Source organism: Eucalyptus grandis, chromosome 1, assembly GCF_016545825.1.
Source record: "Eucalyptus grandis isolate ANBG69807.140 chromosome 1, ASM1654582v1, whole genome shotgun sequence".
NCBI lineage: Eukaryota > Viridiplantae > Streptophyta > Magnoliopsida > Myrtales > Myrtaceae > Eucalyptus > Eucalyptus grandis.
Genome location: NC_052612.1, coordinates 44,283,424 through 44,303,725, shown reverse-complemented (window position 1 = coordinate 44,303,725; position 20,302 = coordinate 44,283,424). Strand labels below are relative to the sequence as shown.

Below are 20,302 nucleotides of genomic sequence, written 5' to 3'. Positions count from 1 at the left end.
GCAGAGGAGCTCAAGCCAATCTATATCATGAACTCCGAACTTGGTCCGGGATTATAAAAAATCTCATTAATTTCCGACAAATGTAAGAAAATAGGACATGTTCCTTCAAGTTTACTCTTTTGTGTTTGCAATTTTTGAATTTCTCATTCAATCTCTGCCAAATTAAAACAATAAATGATATTAATAAATGTTGGATTAATATTTTTAGTATAAATCAATTATATACTCTTATTATTATTATTTATTTATTTTTGCATATATATATATAAATATATATTTAATATATAATGTGTCGGAATTTTCTAATTTTTTAGAAATAACGTGTCGGCGTATCGTGTCGTGTATCACGTGTCCGTGTTGATGCTACATAGGTGGCCATAGGATTGAAAGGCTAGGTGTTGAGGCTGAAATACCGAGGCGAAGAGGGTAGCAATGATGACGAGCAATGCGAGACAGCGATATTCACACTATGTCAACTAAATCATTTTCTCCGAAAGTTTTAATTTCTTGATAGAGTTCGATGACAAGAGGTTATTTTGATAGATCCAATAAAAAATATCTAAAGAAATAGTGAAACTCATACTACATGTCATCGAAAAAGACATGGATATAAGTCACGTCTTTGTAATGATAATTTTATCCCTTAAGTCAACGGTAAAATGAGAAGTATACGTACAATAATCTTTCGCAAATAATACAGGGCCACTCTAAATACACCACTAGAAAATTTAAGGAACGAAATTACGCAAATCACGTGCCCCACTCCGCACCTACTCTCTGTCATCGGCTTCTTGCATCTCCCTCCTTTTCTCCCCCTCTCCTTGCTGCTCTCGTGTGCTCCTCTACACTCACCTGCCAAACCTCACCCTTTGAGCTCAAAGCCTGCGGTGGGGTCGAGGTCATTCGAACAGAATACTTTTGGCTGTTTGCTCGGTGTTCCAAGGTCCAAGAGGATGTAATGCGACTGGAGATGCTTCGTGATCGGGCATTCTTCAATTTAAACTATATTGGTGACTTGTTAGAATCGCTCTTGTATATTATTGGTCTAGCCATGTTGTTTATGGTGTTGAAATTGATCCGGTAGTTGGTTGCTTAAGTCAAATAAAGAATGACGTCGTTTCCTTAAATAAAAAAACACGGGGGAAAAAAAATTCTTGAATGACGGAGGGGATGGGGACGGCAATGCTGGGGAGGTGGTCACGGGATTGGAAGTCTAGGTGCTGAAGCTAGAACTGAGGGGGACTGTGGCGAAGAGGGTAACAGTGATGACGGGTGATGCAGGACAGCAAAGTGGAGGTGGTGGATGGTCTTATTGTTGGTGGACTGGCGGAGGGCTGCTGTGAAGCGCTCGGAGGTACATGAAGTGCAAGATCGAGAATGCCTATTTGGCTTTCACGAACTTCTTCATGTACCTCTTCCTCGCTCTGTAACAAGACATTATTGTTTTTCTCTCTCCTCTCAAGCAACGAGCCCTGAAAAGACACTCATTCTCTCATCCAAATTTTATTCTCCTCTCTTCATGGGTTTTCATTGGAAGTTGTCGAGCTAATTCCTCCATTAATGTAACTGGCAATTTCAGTGAAGAGCTCAACATTGGCTGACAGACACAATTCGATTGATCGCATACTTTGCTTCTGTACTTTAAAACGAAACATAAAAGGAGAGGGCCCCTTGTGCGCCATTATTTGGAGAAGGAAACGGAGAAACAAAAATGGAGGTGAACGGGTAAAGCACGGAGACTCGATCAAGATAGATGAAGGCGAGGAATGAGATACACGAGTTGGAAAATTCCGTCTTTTCCATCCTCTAGGGTGTGGATGAAGCCATTTCAGGGGTGAATTTAAGCCACCCATAACACATCTCCATTGAAAAAAAAAACAATAACAAAAATTCTACTCGAAATATAAAGAAGTGGAAAATAAAGAAACTAATTAAAAAAGAAAGGACGGTCCAAACGATTTTGCTTTCGGATTCCATTCCCTCTCTACAAAAACCCTAAAGCCGACCCCTTAAACACCCAACACCCCAAAACCAAATTTGCCTCTCAAGCCAACACCGAAAAATGGAAGACGTCTCGGGATCGGTGGTGGTGGTCATGGTGCCTCTCCCGGCGCAAGGCCACCTCAACCAGCTCCTCCAGCTCGCCCACCTCGTCGCCTCCTATGGCATCCCCGTCCACTTCGTCGGCTCCGCCTCCGTCAACCGCCAGGCCAAGCTCCGCTCCCACGTCCCGCTCTCGTCCGCGCCTGGCGACATCAGCTTCCATGACTTCCCAACCCCGCCCATCCCCTCCCCGCCCCCAGCCTTAGTTCCCCTTACAAGTTCCCCTCCCAGCTCCAGCCGGCGTTCAACGCCACTTCGTCACTTCGCGGCCCCGTCGCCCCCTCGTCCGCTCCCTGTCCTCAGTGTCAAGGCGGGTCGTAGTGGTCTACGACTCGCTGATGGCGTCTGTGGTCCAGGACGCTGCCTCGGTCCCCAATGCCGAGATTTATCTCTTCCAACCTCCTTCCGCGTTCATGCTCTGTTGGTTTACCTGGGAGAGCATAGGGATGGCGCCCCCGCCGGAGGTGGAGGTCGACCTCGCGGAGCTTATCTCCTCCAAGGGCTTCCCGTCCATCGTGGACTCCTGCCCCAACGAGTTCTTGAAGTTCGTGGAGTCGCAGAAAGAGTGCCAGAAGTTCAACTCGGGGTGCATCCACAACACCTGCAGGGTCGTCGAAGGCCGTTTCGTAGACTTATTTGCCAGTGCAACAGCGAACGGCACCGCGATCAAGCACTGGGCAATAGGGCCGTTCAACCCGGTCAAAGTACCCGAAAAGAGTTCGAGAAGATCGGCTCACGGATGCATGGAGTGGCTCGACAAGCAAGCACCGAGCTCGGTGATATACGTGTCATTCGGCACCACGACGGTGCTGAGCGACGAGCAGATCCGCGAGATCGCCATGGGGTTGGAACGTAGTGGACAGAAGTTCATCTGGGTATTGAGGGAAGCTGATAAGGCGGACATTTTCGGCGGAGGAGGAGAGGCGAGGAAAATCGAACTGCCCCAGGGGTTCGAAGAGATGGCGGCGGCTCGAGATTTAGGGGTGGTGGTGAGGGACTGGGCGCCGCAGCTCGAGATCTTGGGGCACCCCGCGACCGGTGGGTTCTTGAGCCACTGCGGATGGAACTCTTGCATGGAGAGCATCAGCATGGGAGTGCCGATCCTCGCATGGCCGATGCATTCGGATCAGCCCCTTAATGCAGTCTTGATCACACAAGTCCTCAAGATTGGACTTATCGTCAAGGACTGGATGAGCCCAGACGACGTTGTGAAGTCCTCCGCTATCGAAGGCGCCGTGAAGGCACTCATGGCGTCGGAGGAAGGGGAGGAGGCGAGGAAGAGGGCGGCTGAGTTAGGGGCGGCCGTCCGGGGGTCGATGGATGAGGGCGGAGTTTCTCGGGCCGAGTTGGACTCTTTCATCGCTCACATCTCTAGATAGATTTTCTCCATTTGTCCTTTTTTATCCGCATTAATCATAATTAGTGGAGGAGAGAACATTTTATGTGAACTTATATAAGTGATTTGAAGAACAAAAATCTATAAGAATATAGAAATTATATAAAAGCTTGTGTTTTTATTGAGATTTAATATAGATTCATTCTCATATTCTCAATATGTGGTTAACTTAATTCAATGGAATGAGTTCAGACGATTGTCTCTCTATAAATATTTGAAGAGTTATAAAGAGTCTCAATCGTGATTTGTCTTAGGCTTTTGGATTATCAGATTGTCGTCAAGGATGTATCTAAATCATGCACCAGACATCATAGTAATAAAATATTGTACTTCAAAATTTAGTACCAAGATCAATCTGAATTATTTTGCATCATCATGCACTTGGACCGATGAGTCTCTTACATACATAGGAAAGGTAGAAATCTGAACTATCAGTCAAGCTCTCACCAACATGCTCCTGTTAATAGAATATTGTCAGGATTTAACTTCTACACAAAGATGGTGTATACATCATCGAGAAGAAAAAAAAAATTGCATGGTCGCAAAATTTAGATTAGGAAATTTTGAAGATTAGAGTATCAAATTGATGTGATAATGATTAAATGAATTTACACGTGTTTACTACAATGATTTCGTGCAATCAAATTTTAGCGATCGCAGATGGTTTGCCTTTTTTCAAAAAAACAATTAGCTTTCCAAAGAAATTTTTGGTAACACGTTAGGTAATAGCTGTTTTGAAAAAAAAAAGTCAGAAAGTGCGATTAAGTGGTCCCAATTGCAAATGGTTCACACATCGGATTTTCTCAAATAATCATGAATGTGATGTCCAACGATGAGACCATTTCTTCGTTTTCTGTGGACGGCCACTAGTGTAGCTTGACTATGGAATTGGATAGTTAGCAGAAGAAAGAATTATAAAAAGTCCAACCAGCCGTCGTCTTAATATAATAGTCTTTTCTTCTAGACACCAGAAAACTTCAACCAGCGATCACCATCCAACAATAATTGTCATTTTTTTTCTATAATTAGATAAATTTTAATTATATCATATACCGGCCACTTGAAAAAAAAAAATTCATAAGCAATCTAGTCAATTGTTGAATATATGATTAATGAGAGAATGGATAGCTAAAACCCCAAATCAAGCCACCCGTGAAAAGTTCTTTGCTACATAGTTAATAGCATATACTTTGTTCCCTAAAAATGTGTGTGGACACGGTCTCGCACTTTAGTAATTACACTTGGTATGAAAATATATAGTGAATATGGTAAAAAAAAAAAGAACGGTTGCTGTGATTTGTTGGAAGGCCGTAGGATTTCTAATTCAAGAACTAAAGTTTCCTATTTTTATTTACCTACAAGCTGTTCGATCGGAGCTACTTACAAAGTCCAGAGAGTCCTGAGTGGTTGGGGCTTCTTCTTTTTTTCTTTTCTTTTTTTCCTCTGAAGTGTATAGGCATGGGATTAGAGGTGACAAACAAGCTGGTCTCGACTCGATCACCAAGTTGGTTGGTATTGGTTTCAAATCATTTCAATCTATGCAATTCGGTCCACAAATACGATCAAGTCAGATCATTCGCATACCATTACTACTCAGAAAAGGATGACAAGAAACAAGAGGCAAATATGCTCATGCTATTAGCCCCAACACAGCAGCCCAACAGTTGGAAAACTACCAAGCTATAGAACCCACTTCTCACAAAGTTGCTTCTGACATATCTGGGCCTTTGCTCTGCTTTACATCGAACCCAACTGAATCTTGCATATGAAACATTCAGCCGAACACAGTATCAACATCCAAAACAGAATGATCATTATGAAGTCTTCTCTACCTTTCCACCTGAAGATGATGAGTAGAAGCACACCAAAAAGGATTCCAACCACCGGGCAATCTATTGCAGCCATGCAACTCCAGAACTTTCCTCCAAACCGGGTCAGAAAAACCGCAGGCAAAGAATTAGAGGTTCCTGCTCTCATCCTCCAACCAACGTAAAGGTCAAGCCATAGATGTCAAAGTACGCCACTTAGCTTGCCTATCTCGAGTGACACCACTTAGCTTGCCTATCTCGAGTGGCCAGCCTGATAGAATGACCAACAAGGCCATAACCAGTGCTTGGGAATATATTGGTTGAACCAGATGCAACTATACCTCCACATACTGCCCTCTCTTTATCGCATTCCAAGCACCAGCAAAAATATAAACGCCACTAGAACTGGGAACCCCCAAAAGCTAATTAGAGATATTGGAGTTAGGGTATAATATTCCAGAGATAGCAAAGTGTATATCCCAAGGCACATCAGATCTGGCTGAAGGCCAATACCAGTCCTAGCCATTCATAACTTCTGAGACCTTACAAACCAGGCCTAAACTTGAATTACACACAATCCCTTGCAAGAAACTTGTCCAATAAAGGACCATGAGGGTGCCATGAGTCAAACCATAGCTTAAATTCGGATAATTTCAGACCCAATGTATCTTGAGGTTTTTAAATAATTTTGTTTTTACACTTAAAAGAAGCCATTCAAGATAAATACAATTGTAGATCTAGAAATAACAGACTTCTCCTTTATTCTTTCTACACATTTAAAGTAGGACAAGGTAGGTCTATGGCGAAAAATGGTTTTCTGGGGAAACAAGACAAGAAAGAAAAACGCACTCCTTTATGAACCTTAAAAAACACATTATTAATATTCCCTTAAAGATGCTATCAAAGAGAGTTATACGACATGCCATGTCATCATGTAACCAAGAAAATCAACAGCCAAATAAATTTTACCAACTGGCCTTTTAGGCATTTGTTCCTTTCACAAAGTTACCCGACAGATATATAATGCATAACATAGCAAGGTCGATCAAATCAAAGTATAGGAAGAGGAAAGATATCAGCCTTGTTATTCAAAGTTCAAACAGTACGAGCAAATTCTTGGGGAAAGTGAAAGCAGAAACAGAATGAGAAAGTGATCTGAATAATCAATCATTTGGCAATTCTTTACAAAATGTCATCCTGCTGCTAGAATGACCACATTTGTTCTTTCAAATTATGCACCGGTTTCTGCAAGAATGATGCTAATAACTATCAGGAGTAGAGCAATCACAGAAAATTACTCCAGGCTTGATAGAATAGAAACAAGCATTCACCTCCATTTAAAGCCTAGAATTTAGAAATCCTCCTTTCTGGAAGTGCATCAAGAAAATCCAATGAATTAAGTCTTTGGAGCTGCATGCACAGGCATTTATCAGGGCAGGACAGGAAGCTCCACTTTGCTAAAGGAATAGAAACTGACACGCCCGTGCTCCACAAGGCAAAATTTCAGTGGAATGCCTCCACATTGTCTTTCAAAAGCCTCAATTTCTATTTTAGATGGTGGTTGGCCCCTGCAAGTAGCCAATTTGCAAAAGATTGAAGCAGAAACATTGAAAATACCCTAAAAGTCAGACAATATACTGATCAAAACTGTTCTTACACAAGCGTGCACATCAAGATTTAGCAGAATTTCACGTTCTTCTCTTAGGATAAGCCAATTCAACGACATTGATTCACTTAACTGAAAACAAATTCCCCAGACACAATATATTTCTCTGCAGAATTTTGGACTTAGGTATATTCTCAACTTACATTAATGGAAACATCAGCTACCAAACCCACGAATGAGGAACTGGCAGGTCCTCGAATAGCATATTGAATTTAAATAATTTGCATTGGCAATCAACGCAATTGGAAATTTCAATTATCTGCTTAAATTCCGGAGAGAATACTCAAACGCACATAGCTTTATGCAGGGCCTTCCCAAGAAAAAGATGAGAGTTATAGAAATTTAATAAATTATTACCTGATCAAGCTAAGCACGTAGCTTGGATCACCAGGTGAAGATTTTCTGAACTTTCCATTTGGGAGATAAACATCAAATACCAGCTTCAGTTCATTCAAGTCCATCTTTATAAATCTTTCAATTACAGAATTGCAGTCTTGAGGTGATTGCACTTCCAGGCTTTCTGAAGTACCTTCAGAAGAAACTGTGCCAGTGTTTTTCTTCACACTCTTCAAAGACCAAGGTATGCCATGCCGACCAACAATGTAACCAAGCGACTTCAGGTGTCTATAGACCTCATAAAGTTCCCAAAAGCATCCATCCTTCTCCTCTGCTAGTTGCTGATACATAGTTTCCAAGGAGATGGATTCATCATTCTCACTCAAAAGAAGCAAAGCCCCTATTTCCATCAAGAACCTACAAAATAAAAAGGAGAAATAATCAATCAACAGTACATCAAGTTATCTGGGAAAATCTACTTCTTAATTATGCAAATGTGTGTTACTCAATAGGTGTCTTTGAATCTAAAAATCAAAATTTCTAGTTTAAAAGACCACTTAGTTGACAAGAGAAAAAACTCAAGTCTCTCCAATGTGGAATAGAGAAGTAGAAAATCAAGGATCCACCAAAGCAACATAGACTGACAACGCATTATGCATCACCTACAAAGTCTCTTCAATTGAACAGTACAGCTTCCCGCTATGGACAATGCCAGTTGTCATCCATAACTGACCCTTCCTTTCCACCACCTCCGCCATTCCTACCCCACTATTCCACCGAGCTACTGAGGTTACTTTCCTGCAAAACACACCTTCATGGATTGTTATATCAATTCAAAAGCATCCTCAATAGTATCAAGGAAAAGCCATATCTTAGAGTAACTGACCTGAATTGCAACTTGGACGAAGAGTTGGATGTGTAGTTATATTCCTCTTCATCCTTCAAGTCTTCTTCCAATAACTCAGAGTCACTTGACAGGCCGTCCCAATCTTCACACTCCATTTTGGACCTTATTTGTTACAAAAGCTGCAGAAGAAAACAGTTCAAAACAAATAAAATCTCGTCCATTTTGTGTCATCCTATTAAATTACAAGAATCGGTTTAAGGGCAAAACAAATAAAAATAAAGCAATGAAACACCAATCGGACATACTTCTTGAGAGAGGAACGATAGGAAAGCTAACGAATATTGAGACACAGTGGGAGACAGATGATGGGTGAGATACCAAAGTCTGCAGGTTGTCGTGACCGACCCCTCAGGGGGAGGGAGTAGTTTAGGATATTGCCTAAAGATCGGGCCTACGGCCCATGATCAAGCACGGGCTTTCCCAAGCCCATATTTCACACGACATTGGAGGATTCATAAGAATTTTGTAATAAATAGTCGCCACTAACCTATTGGGTCGGCTAGAAACCCTACAGAATTTAGGATCGAAAACTTGATTATACTAATTAACCAATTAATGCTTTTTCGGTACCTAATTTTGTTCATTTAAAAAAAGAGTCTTTTTGTCAAGTAATCTAGATTTATTTTATACCTATCTACTAACTAATGTGATCACATGGGTGCACAATCATTAAAATAGCAATTAGCAGCCAAGGAAAACATTTAATGTTCTTTGAAAGTTGTTGAATTTTCAAAAAAATTTGAGTTTTTATTATTTTTCTAAATGAAATTTTTAATATTTAATATTATTATATTCGGGAAAACGGGTTTGGACTGGGTAAACCCAATCTGACCTGCTAGCCCAATCCAACGACCTGAACTTATCCTAAAAAAGATAAAACCTATTTTAAAAAACCTTTTTTGCTTTTTTATAATATTAATAATATTTTTTAATTAAAATTTTTAATTATTTTTTTGTCTTTTCCCTATTTTGTCTTTTCTACCGCACTTCCCCCTCCCCCTCGACGATTCCTCTGCACACCGGAAACCAACATTTGCTTTCTTTTCTCTCTTTTTTTTTTTTTTTTTTTTTTTACTTTTTGCTGCACTTTTATTTTTTGCCTTTTCTTTTGTTTTCTTCATCCTTCTCTGGTCTTCTTCTTCCTGCGACCTCTGCACGCCGAAGCCACCTTCTCTCCTACACCCTCTTTCACCGAAACCCATCGATCAAACCAGTGCCATTTTAAACAAGCCTGACTATTTTTCGTCACCGACATCGACACCGCCCGCACTCGGGCCACTGCCAAGCCGACACCCACTCTCTCACCTAAACGGACAAGGAGGAAGACGGAAAACAACTTGCACAAAAATAAGCCCAAATAACAACGTATGGCCTTAAGTCTTAACCACGACAATGTAAACTCGGAATGGACGAAACAAAAGCGTGTAGAACAACAACAAAACACGTCTAGCAACGACGGACGCCTATAATATTCAGAGATAGTTATGCAGGCTTCACTTAGGCATTTATACAAACAGACCGCGAGCATTACCGAATGTTTAGATTTCCTACTCAATCGGGACTCGAAATGGGATCGGTATTCTCGGAAAACGACCAAAAACACACAAAGACTTGGATAAAGACCTACGGGGTCGGAGGGACAAAGCTCATGCGAACGGCTTGTCCACGAGCTCCGGTCCGACGCCCTACAAAAACGGAGAATACATGACCGGAGAAAACCTACCCGGTTTGGTTCGGTGGGGATACTGCGGCGGACGGCGACTGACTGACGAACCACCGACGACAGCAGATCACTCTCTTGGGCTCACGCTCTTGTTGGGTCCCTCTCGGCCAAACCCAACGTCGGAGGACGTGGAAGAAGGGGGGAACCGCGAGCTCCGTTGCGCCGGTTTGTGTCGAGGACGGCTAGACGACGCTCGGCCGGGGCTAAATTTCAGCCCTCTCGCTCTCTCGGCTGCTCTCGCTCGAACTCCCTTTTGGATCTCTCTCCGACCCTCTGTCCTTCGCTTGAAAACCCCCGAACCAGCCGAGAACCCCTCTCGCTTTTATGCTCGGCCAGCAAAAGCGCATGGCTCATGCCACCGCCAGCTGCCTTGCCGGCCTGACTCCGACCGTGAGATCATGCTGCACGATCCGCTGCCTCCTCTGCTCCCTCACCATCCCAGTCTCTTCTGGCTCGTACTTTGCTTTTCCTTCTTTCTACAGGGAGCGTGAGGGAGAGAGAAGAAGGAGAGAAGAAGGTTGGGCCGGGGAAGGAAAGAAAAAGAGGGGCTGGGCTTGGGCCCATGCGACAAAAGATACAGATGAGAGGAGAATTGGGAAGGATTGGGCCTAGCCCGGTCCGCTTTTTTTTTTTTCGATTTTTCTAAAATTTTTAGGTTTAATAATTAGTGATAGTTATGTAGATGCTCCTAATGTCTACACGTAACGGATTTTAATGAAAACATACATGGTGCATTTTAATGAAAGTTATTTATTTTACTCCTTACTTTTTTGTTTTGTTTTTTTTAGCGACTAATTCTTAATTTTGTATGTGATTGAGTCATAAATAAAATAGTAAAATTTAGGTGTCAACACATGACAATATGGCTTTTAGAATGAAAGAACTCTCAACTGTCCAATTTGCACACATTTACTAGTGACATTCCTATACTTCATCTTGGAAAAAATTACACTAGTTTTGGAGCTCCAATTAAAAGTTCATGCTAGTTCTATCATTTTACAAATTTTCCTTCCAGTTGAGATAAACCATCAAATTCAAAATTCAGAATGACTCGGGATTTTGAAAACAATGCTTGAGACAGCTTCAGATTATACTAAGAATTGCCATAGCTGAACATTAAGCATGCATCCCTTTATGACAAATCGTAATAGAATCAAGTCAAATATCTCACACTAGTAATCTACCGCAATTTATATTGCTTCTTTTTCTTTTGCAAAACCAAGAGCTTTCTTCGCACAAACAATCTACCACCTCATGTAACTCACAAGCTCCCACTTTCTACAAGCTGAAACCTAGTGTGATGTCTAGGGTCCAACCTTGGATACTTCCCATCAACGTTGATTCCATGTGTTACCAACAAATTCCCACTTAAAAATCAAAAAGCATTTGTGTGCTCTCCAAATCCCTCAACAATGTACAGAGGCTTGCCAGTGGACTAGTGTCTACATAAAGGAAGATGATCGCCTTGTCATTGTTCGCAGTTTTATAGCCGTTATCATGAATCATATATTAACCTCAAAACCAGGAAAAGTGCCAAAAAAGTCATGAACCTTTTGTCTTTGTGCCGATTTAGTCCTAAACCTTTTTTTGGTGCCAATTCAGTCCTAAACCGGGAAAAGTGCCAAAGAAGTCCTAAACCTTTTGCATTTGTGCCAATTTAGTCATAAACCTTTTTTTGGTGCCGATTCAGTCCTAAACATTTTTAATTTATGCCAATTCGGTCCTTTCCGGCCAATTTTAGCCGGATTTTGTCGACTAGACGCCGGCCGGCTGACGTGGCATGATCGGTGCTGATGTTGACAACTTTTAATAATTTTAATAATTTTTTAAATACTTTTAATATTTTTTTTATTTTTCCTCCAACCTTGGCGACTAGCCAAAAGCAACCGCCGCCGAGGGCGAGGCGGACCTCGCCGGATCCGGCGAGGTCGAACCTCGCCGGCCATGGGCAAGGGCCGGCGAGGGTGAGCCTCGCCCATGGCCGCCTCGCCGGATCGGGCCATGGGCGAGGCTCGACCTCACCGGATTTGGCGAGGTCGAGCCTCGCCGATTTGGAGGCGGCCATGGGCGAGGCGGCCATGGACGAGGCGAGGTTGAGCCTCACCGCCCTCGCCGCCATGGGCGAGGCTCACCGCCGATTCGGCGAGGCCGGGCGAGGGGGAGCCTCGCCCATGGCCTGATTTGGCGAGGTCGGGCGAGGGCCGGCGAGGCTCGACCTCGCCGATCCGGCGATCCGGCGAGGGCAAGCCTCGCCCATGGCCCGATCTAGCGAGGTCGGGCGAGGGGCGGCAAGGCTCGACCTCGCCAAATTTGGCGAGGTGGCCATGGGCGAGGCTCGCCCTCGCCGAATCGCCGAGGTCAAGCCTCACCGGCCCTCGCCCATGGCCTACCCGGCGAGGTCGGGCGAGGTCGGCGAGGCTCGACCTCACCGGATCCGGCGAGGCGAGCCCATCGCCCATGGCCGGATCCAGCAAGGCGGCCATGGGCGAGGCTCGCCCTCGCCGGATCCGGTGAGGTCGAGCCTCGCCGGCCCTCGCCCATGGCCGGCGATCGCCTGCAGGCGGTCGCGGGCTGGAGGAAAAAGACAAAAATATAAAAATATAAAAATAAAAAATATATTTTAAAAAATAAAAAAAATATTAAAATATTATTAAAAGTTGTCCACGTCGGCGCCGATCGAGCCACGTCGCCCGGCCAAGGATCCGTCAGCAAAATCCGGTCAAAATTGCTGGAAAGGATCGAATTTGCACAACTTAAAAGGTTTAGGACTGAATTGGCACCGAAAAAAAGGTTTATGACTAAATTGGCACAAAGGCAAAAGGTTTAGGACTTTTTGGCACTTTTCCGTCCTAAACCTTTTTAAGTTGTGTCAATTCGAGTCATTTCCGGCCAATTTTGGCTGGATTTTTTGCTGGACGGACGCCGGTCGGCCGACGTGACTGATGAGGGCCGACGTAGAGAACTTTTAATAATATTTTAATATTTTAATTTTAATTTTTAATTTTTTGTCTTTTTCCTCCAACCGGTTGCCGAGATCGGTGATGGCCGAGGTGACTACCCCGAGGTCATCGGCGCCTCGGGAAGGCCGACGACCTTGGACCCCTTTGACCTTCGCTGTCGCCCCACCGGCAATGGGGCATTGGCCCGCCTATGTTTTCTTTTCTTTTTTTTTTTTGGAAAAGGAAAAAAAATGAAAAAATAAAAAAAAAAAGTTAAAAAAAATAAAAAGAAATTTGTCCTTCACATTTGGTGAGTTTAGGCCATTCTTTGAAATTGATATATGCACTTCAGGCCTTTATTTGAAACAAGATCCACTTCAAACCCTTATTTGGAATTTTCCCAAAAAAATTACATGGTCGCAAAATTCAAATTATGAAATTTTCAAGACCATAGTATCAAATTGATGTACATGTTTACTCTAACGATTTCCTCCATCAAATTTTAGCAATTGTGGATGACCCGCCTTATTTTTTAAAAACAGTTGGATTTTCAAAGAAATTTTTGGTAACATGTTAGGTAATAGCTGTTTTGAACAAAAAGATATCAGAAAGTGCAATTGAGTGATCCTGATTGCGAATGGTTCACACATCGGATTTTCTCCTATAATCATGAATATGATGTTCAATGATGAGATAATTTCTTAGTTTTCCATGGACGACCACTAGTTTAGCTTGACTATGGAATTGGAAAGTTTGCAAGAAGAAAGAATTGTAATAAGTCCAACCAGCCACCTCTTAATATAAAAGTCTTTTCTTCTAAACACTGGGAAACTTCAACTAGCAACCACCATCTTACAACAATTGTCATTTTTTTCTATAATTAAATAAAGTTTAATTATACCATACACCGTCCATGTAAAAAGAATTCCATAAGCGATTTGATCGACCCCTAATTAGATGGTTAGTGAGAGAGTGGATGGCTAAACCCCAAATCAAGCAATTCGTGGAAAGTTCTTTGTTGCATAGTTAATAGCATATACTTAAATTCCTAAATATTCGTGTGGACACGGTCTCGCACTTTAGTAATTACACATGATATGAAAATATAGAATAATGGGAAAAAAAAAAGAGCGATTGCTGAGATTTGTTGGAATGTTGTGGGATTTCTAATTCAGGAACTGAAGTTTTCTATTCTTATTTGCCGATTGCGTGCAAGCTATTTGATTGACGCTACTTACCCGGTCTAGAGTCCTTAGTTTTTTTTTTTTTTTTTTTGGGAGTGTGTAGGCATGGGATTTGGAGGTGATGGACGAGCTAGCCTCGGCTCGATCACCAAGTTGGTTGGTATTGGTTTCAGATCATTTCAATCTATGCAATTTGGTCCACAAATAGGATTAAGTCAGATCATTCCCATACCATTACTCCTCAAAAAAAGATCACAAGAAAAAAAGGCAAATATGCTTATGCTATTGGCCCCACTATAGCAGCCCAACAGCTGAAAACTACCTAGCTATAGAACCCAATTCTCACGAAGTTGCTTCTGACATATCTAGACCTTTGCTTTGCTTCACATCGACTGCACCTGAATCTTAGTGATAAACGTGTCATTCGGCAGCACGACGGCACTAAGCGACGAGCAAATCCGTGAGATCGCAATCGGGTTGGAACGTAGTGTACAGAAGTTCATCTAGTTATTGAGGGAAGCCGATAAGGCAGACATTTTCAGCGGAGGAGGAGAGGCAAGGAAGATCGAACTGCCCCAGGGTTCGAAGAGATGGCAAAGGCTTGAGATTCAGGTGTGGTGGTGAGGAACTGGGGGCATCGCAACTCAAGATCTTGGGGCACCCTGCAACCGACGAGTTCTTGAGCCACTGCGAGTGGAATTCTTGCATGGACAGCATCAGCATGGGAGTGCCCATCGTCGCATGGCCTATGCATTCGGATCAACCAAGCAATGCCGTCTTGATCGCGCAAGTCCTCAAGATCGGACTTAGAGTCCAGGACTGCGTGAGCCAAGACAAGGTCGTGAAGTTGTCTGCGATCCGAGTTGCCATGAAGGCACTCATGGCATTAAAGCAAAGGAACGAGATAAGGAAGGCACGCATGATAAAATTTCTAGAACAAAAATCAATTTTTGGAACAAAAATCAATTTTTGGAACAAAAATCAATTTCTGGTCAGACATTGATTTCTCAATTTCTATTCCATAAATGAGTTTATGAGCAAAGAAACGCGTTTGATAACATTCAAAATTTCTATTTCTAGAATAAAAATTCGTTTGGTAAAAGAATAAAATTTCTATTTCTAGGAGCAATGATGACTGGCGTCCGGTGGCCAGAGTCCGACGTCTTGCGACTGGCGGCGAGTGGTCGGAGTCCAAAGTCCAATGTCCGACGTCCGACGTTCGGAGTCCGATATCCGGCGTTCGACGTTAGGAGTCTGGCATCCGGCGTCAGGTAGTCGACGATCGGCATCCAGCATTTGACGCCAAAGTTTGGCATCCAGCGTCCGACTAGATGGCGACTGGTGTTCGACATCTAGAGTCCAACGTACGATGTCTAGAGTCCGGCAGCTGGTGGCCGATGGCCAACAACCAAAGTATGGTAGGCGGCAGCGAGCAGCCGACATCCAACGGCCGATGGCAAGTGGCAAGTGATTAGCAGCAAACGTCCGGTGGTTGGCGGTGGGCCTCAGGCGTCCAAAGGATGGCAATGAGTGGCCAACGATTGGCAAGCATCCGGCATCCCACGGCCAATGATCGATGATGGGCGGCCGGAGTCTATTAGCCGGTGGTCGATGGCGGGTGGTTGAGCGGCGGCAAGTGGTAGGCATCTAGCATCCCACATGCGGCCGGTGGGCAATGGGCGGTGATAAAAGTGAACGATGAAAAAAATTTCAATTTCTCATTTATGTTTCAAAAATAAAAAGCTAAAAATTTTAACTTGTGATTTCTACTCCAAATTTATTTCTAGAATAGAAACCTATTTTAGAAATAGAAAAATTAAATTGCGTTACCAAACGGATTTCTTTCCTAACATATTTTAGGAATAAAAAAATAGAGAAATCAAGAAATAAAAATATTATCCTGCACGCGTGAAGAGAGGAGCAGAGTTAGAATAGCTATTGTATGTCATTTCTCTGGCTATATTGTTTTTGGTGTTAAAATTGATCCACCAATCGGTTGTAAAGTCAAATAAAGAATGACATCATTTCCTTAAATTGAATACATAGGAGGAAAGACTCTTGAATGACGGAGGAGGTGAGGGCAGCGAGGCCGAGGAGGTGGTCACGGGATTGGAAGGCTAGGTGTTGAAGCTGGAATACCGAGGCAAAGAGGGTAGCAACGATGACGAGCGATGCGAGACAGCAGTGTTCCCACCATGTCAAATAAATTATTTTCTCCGAAAGTTTTAATTTCTTGATAGAGTTCGATGACAAGAGTTTATTTTGATAGATCCAATCAAAAATATCTAAAGAAATAGTGAAACCCATGTTACATTTCATCGAAAAAGACATGGATATAATTCACCTCTTCGTAATGATATTTTTATTCGTTAAGTCAATGGTAAAATGAGAAGTATACATACAATAATCTTTTGCAAATAATACAGGGCCACCCTATATACAACTCTAGAAAATTTAAGGGACGAAATTACCCAAATCATGCGTTCCACTCCGCACCTACTCTCTGTCATCGGCTTCTTGCATCTATCTCCTTTTCTCCCCCTCTCTCCTTGCTGCTCTCGTGTGCACCTCTACACTCACCCGCCAAACCTCACCCTTTGAGCTCAAAGCCTGCGGTGCTCGGGTCGAGGTCATTCGAACAGAATACTTTCGGCTGTTTGCTCGGTGTTCCAAGGTCCAAAAGGATGTAATGCGAATGGAGATGCTTTGTGATCGGGCATTCTTCAATTTAAACTCTATTGGTGACTTTATTTGTTAGAATCGCCGTTGTATATTATTTTTCTAGCCATATTGTTTATGGTGTTGAAATTGATCCGGTAATTGGTTGCTAAGTCAAATAGAGAATGACGTAGTTTCCTTAAATAAAAAACATAGGGGAAAAAATATTCTTGAATGACGGAGGAGATGGGGACGGCAATGCTGGGGAGGTGGTCAAGAAATTGGAAGTCTAGGTGCTGAAGCTAGAACTGAGAGGGGGACCGTGGCGAAGAGGGTAGCAGTGATGACGGGTGATGCAGGACAGCAAAGTGGAGGTGGTGGGTGGTCTCATTGTTGGTGGACTGGCGGAGGGCATATTCGATGCTGTGAAGCGCTCAGAGGTACATGAAGTGCAAGATCGAGAATGCCTATCTGGCTTTCACGAACTTCTTCATGTACCTCTTCCTCGCTCTGTAACAAGACATTATTCCTTTTCTCTCTCCTCTCAAGCAACGAGTCCTGAAAAGACACTCATTTTCTCATCCAAATTTTATTCTCCTCTCTTCATGGGTTTTCATTCGATGTTGTCGAGCTAATTCCTCCATTAATGTAACTGGCAATTTCAGTGAAGAGCTCAACATTGGCTGACAGACACAATTCGGTTGATCGCGTACTTTGCTTCAGTACTTTAAAACGAAACAAAAAAGGAGAGGGCCCCTTGTGCGCCATTATTTGGAGAAGGAAACAGAGAAACAAAATATAGGTGAACGGATAAAGCACGGAGACTTGATTCAAGATAGATGAAGGCGAGGAATGAGATACACGAGTTGGATAATCCCGTCTTTTCCATCCTCTAGGGTGTGGATGAAGCCATTTCAGGGGTGAATTTGAGCCTTCCATAACACATCTCCATTGAAAAAAAAACAATAACAAAAATTCTACACGAAGTATAGAGAAGTGGAAAATAAAAAAAACTAATTAAAAAAGAAAGGACGGTCCAAACGATTTTGTCTTCGGATCCCATTCCCTCTCTACAAAAACCCTAAAAGCTAACCCCTTAAACACACAACACCCCAAAACCAAATTTGCCTCTCAAGCCAACACCGAAAAATGGAAGACGTCTCGGGATCAGTGGCGGTGATCATGGTGCCTCTTCCGGCGCAAGGCCACCTCAACCAGCTCCTCCAGCTCGCCCACCTCATCGCCTCCTGCGGCGTCCCCGTCCACTACGTCGGCTCCTCCTCCCACAACCGCCAGGCCAAGCTCCGCTCCCACGTCCCGCCCTCGTCCGTGCCCAGCGACATCCGCTTCCACGATTTTCCAACCCCGCCCATCCCCTCCCCCGCCCCCAGCCCTAATTCCCCTTACAAGTTCCCCTCCCACCTCCAGCCGGCGTTCAACGCCACTTCGTCACTTCGCGGCCCCGTCGCCTCCCTCGTCCGCTCCCTGTCCTCAGTGTCGAGGCGGGTCGTAGTGGTCTACGACTCGCTGATGGCGTCTGTGGTCCAGGACGCTGCCTCGGTCCCCAATGCCGAGATTTATCTCTTCCAACCTCCTTCCGCGTTCATGCTCTGTTGGTTTACCTGGGAGAGCATAGGGATGGCGCCCCCGCCGGAGGTGGAGGTCGACCTCGCGGAGCTTATCTCCTCCAAGGGCTTCCCGTCCATCGTGGACTCCTGCCCCAACGAGTTCTTGAAGTTCGTGGAGTCGCAGAAAGAGTGCCAGAAGTTCAACTCGGGGTGCATCCACAACACCTGCAGGGTCGTCGAAGGCCGTTTCGTAGACTTATTTGCCAGTGCAACAGCGAACGGCACCGCGATCAAGCACTGGGCAATAGGGCCGTTCAACCCGGTCAAAGTACCCGAAAAGAGTTCGAGAAGATCGGCTCACGGATGCATGGAGTGGCTCGACAAGCAAGCACCGAGCTCGGTGATATACGTGTCATTCGGCACCACGACGGTGCTGAGCGACGAGCAGATCCGCGAGATCGCCATGGGGTTGGAACGTAGTGGACAGAAGTTCATCTGGGTATTGAGGGAAGCTGATAAGGCGGACATTTTCGGCGGAGGAGGAGAGGCGAGGAAAATCGAACTGCCCCAGGGGTTCGAAGAGATGGCGGCGGCTCGAGATTTAGGGTGGTGGTGAGGGACTGGGCGCCGCAGCTCGAGATCTTGGGGCACCCCGCGACCGGTGGGTTCTTGAGCCACTGCGGATGGAACTCTTGCATGGAGAGCATCAGCATGGGAGTGCCGATCCTCGCATGGCCGATGCATTCGGATCAGCCCCTTAATGCAGTCTTGATCACACAAGTCCTCAAGATTGGACTTATCGTCAAGGACTGGATGAGCCCAGACGACGTTGTGAAGTCCTCCGCTATCGAAGGCGCCGTGAAGGCACTCATGGCGTCGGAGGAAGGGGAGGAGGCGAGGAAGAGGGCGGCTGAGTTAGGGGCGGCCGTCCGGGGGTCGATGGATGAGGGCGGAGTTTCTCGGGCCGAGTTGGACTCTTTCATCGCTCACATCTCTAGATAGATTTTCTCCATTTGTCCTTTTTTTTTTTGGTAAAGTCCATTTGTCCTTCTTTTTTATCCGCATTAATCATAAATCATAATTAGTGGAGGAGAGAAAGTGCAGCGTGGACCCTTGTGGCTGAACTTAATCTTTTATATCATTTTTTTCCCCAAATTGTGTCGAGTTCCGATGTAGTGAATTTTGGATAAAATTATTTCATTTTCATCTTTCGCTTAACAAATTTGGTTCGAGTGATGTAAGCTGTTCTAGAATAAGTGAATTCTAGAAGATGGAAATTAAACTAAATCCAATGGAAACAAACATGCATGTTTTACCTAAATTGCGCCCTGTGTTAAGTTGAACGGCCAAATAATGCATTTATTTAACGTGATTAAAATGTGTTCTACTTCGAATTATGGATATCATTTATGAAAAAAGATATTTCTTCATTCTGACGTAATTTCAAATGAAATGGATATATCGTATAAAAGATCATCTTTCTTCAATTTTAAAATCGATGAGATGAATCAGAAGAGACGAATAGTTTGGAATAACAATATTTAATAAGTGCATTTTTCAATAATAGTTTTCAAGATGCTCTCCCTTTATTTATTATAAATTTTAATTTAATATGTGACTGAATCTAAATAAGTGAAAAATCACTAAATAAATGCTAATTAGTCAAATAGGAGCCATATTGCGTAACTATGCCATGCCGCTTGGCGCATGATACATGGTGTCACGCCCCAAACCCCGGGCACGCGCACATCCCTCAGCGGTCAATTAAAAAAGCAACGTTCTTAGGACATATCGCCGACCCATTCTCTTTATCCTTCAATTAAGCACATGCGGAAGCGAATTAAATAAACACCCGGCCAATCATCAAACACAGGGATAGTAAAAACATCTAACTTTTTTTTTTTACAAACCACTCTTTATAAACATACCAAGTTAATCTTACGAGTTTGTATACAAAAGTCTATATCAAAAGGAGACCCCTAAACAACTTACACCTGATCACACCGTCTGGGAT

General features: G+C 43.6%; 3 protein-coding genes across 4 annotated transcripts; 2 read left to right on the top strand and 1 right to left on the bottom strand.

The window, feature by feature from the left end:
• Window positions 1-1,884: 1,884 nt before the first annotated feature.
• On the top strand, window positions 1,885-3,607 carry LOC104444808 (zeatin O-glucosyltransferase). Its single transcript, XM_010058561.3, is given in 3 exon segments — window positions 1,885-2,303; window positions 2,306-2,380; window positions 2,383-3,607. Coding segments are annotated over 3 exon segments (1,416 nt in total). The 5' UTR covers window positions 1,885-2,062; the 3' UTR covers window positions 3,483-3,607.
• Window positions 3,608-6,254: 2,647 nt separating this feature from the next.
• On the bottom strand, window positions 6,255-10,412 carry LOC104444792 (tRNA-splicing endonuclease subunit Sen54). Of its 2 annotated transcripts, XR_725679.3 has the most exons (6): window positions 9,940-10,412; window positions 8,196-8,335; window positions 7,976-8,107; window positions 7,331-7,726; window positions 6,639-6,875; window positions 6,255-6,552 (listed from the first exon to the last, which is right to left on the bottom strand). XR_725679.3 is itself a non-coding variant. In XM_010058536.3 (5 exons), the coding sequence occupies exons 2-5, from the start codon at window positions 8,309-8,311 to the stop codon at window positions 6,737-6,739; spliced, it is 783 nt and encodes a 260-aa protein (XP_010056838.2). In that variant the 5' UTR covers window positions 8,312-8,335; window positions 9,940-10,412; the 3' UTR covers window positions 6,255-6,736. The 2 variants fall into 2 exon arrangements, 1 of the variants encoding a protein (XP_010056838.2); XM_010058536.3 differs by having other exon boundaries at window positions 6,255-6,875.
• A 7,378-nt stretch (window positions 10,413-17,790) lies between these two features.
• LOC104444783 (zeatin O-glucosyltransferase) lies at window positions 17,791-19,324 on the top strand. Its single transcript, XM_010058526.3, is given in 2 exon segments — window positions 17,791-18,895; window positions 18,898-19,324. Coding segments are annotated over 2 exon segments (1,419 nt in total). The 5' UTR covers window positions 17,791-17,869; the 3' UTR covers window positions 19,291-19,324.
• The last annotated feature ends 978 nt before the right edge of the window (window positions 19,325-20,302 follow it).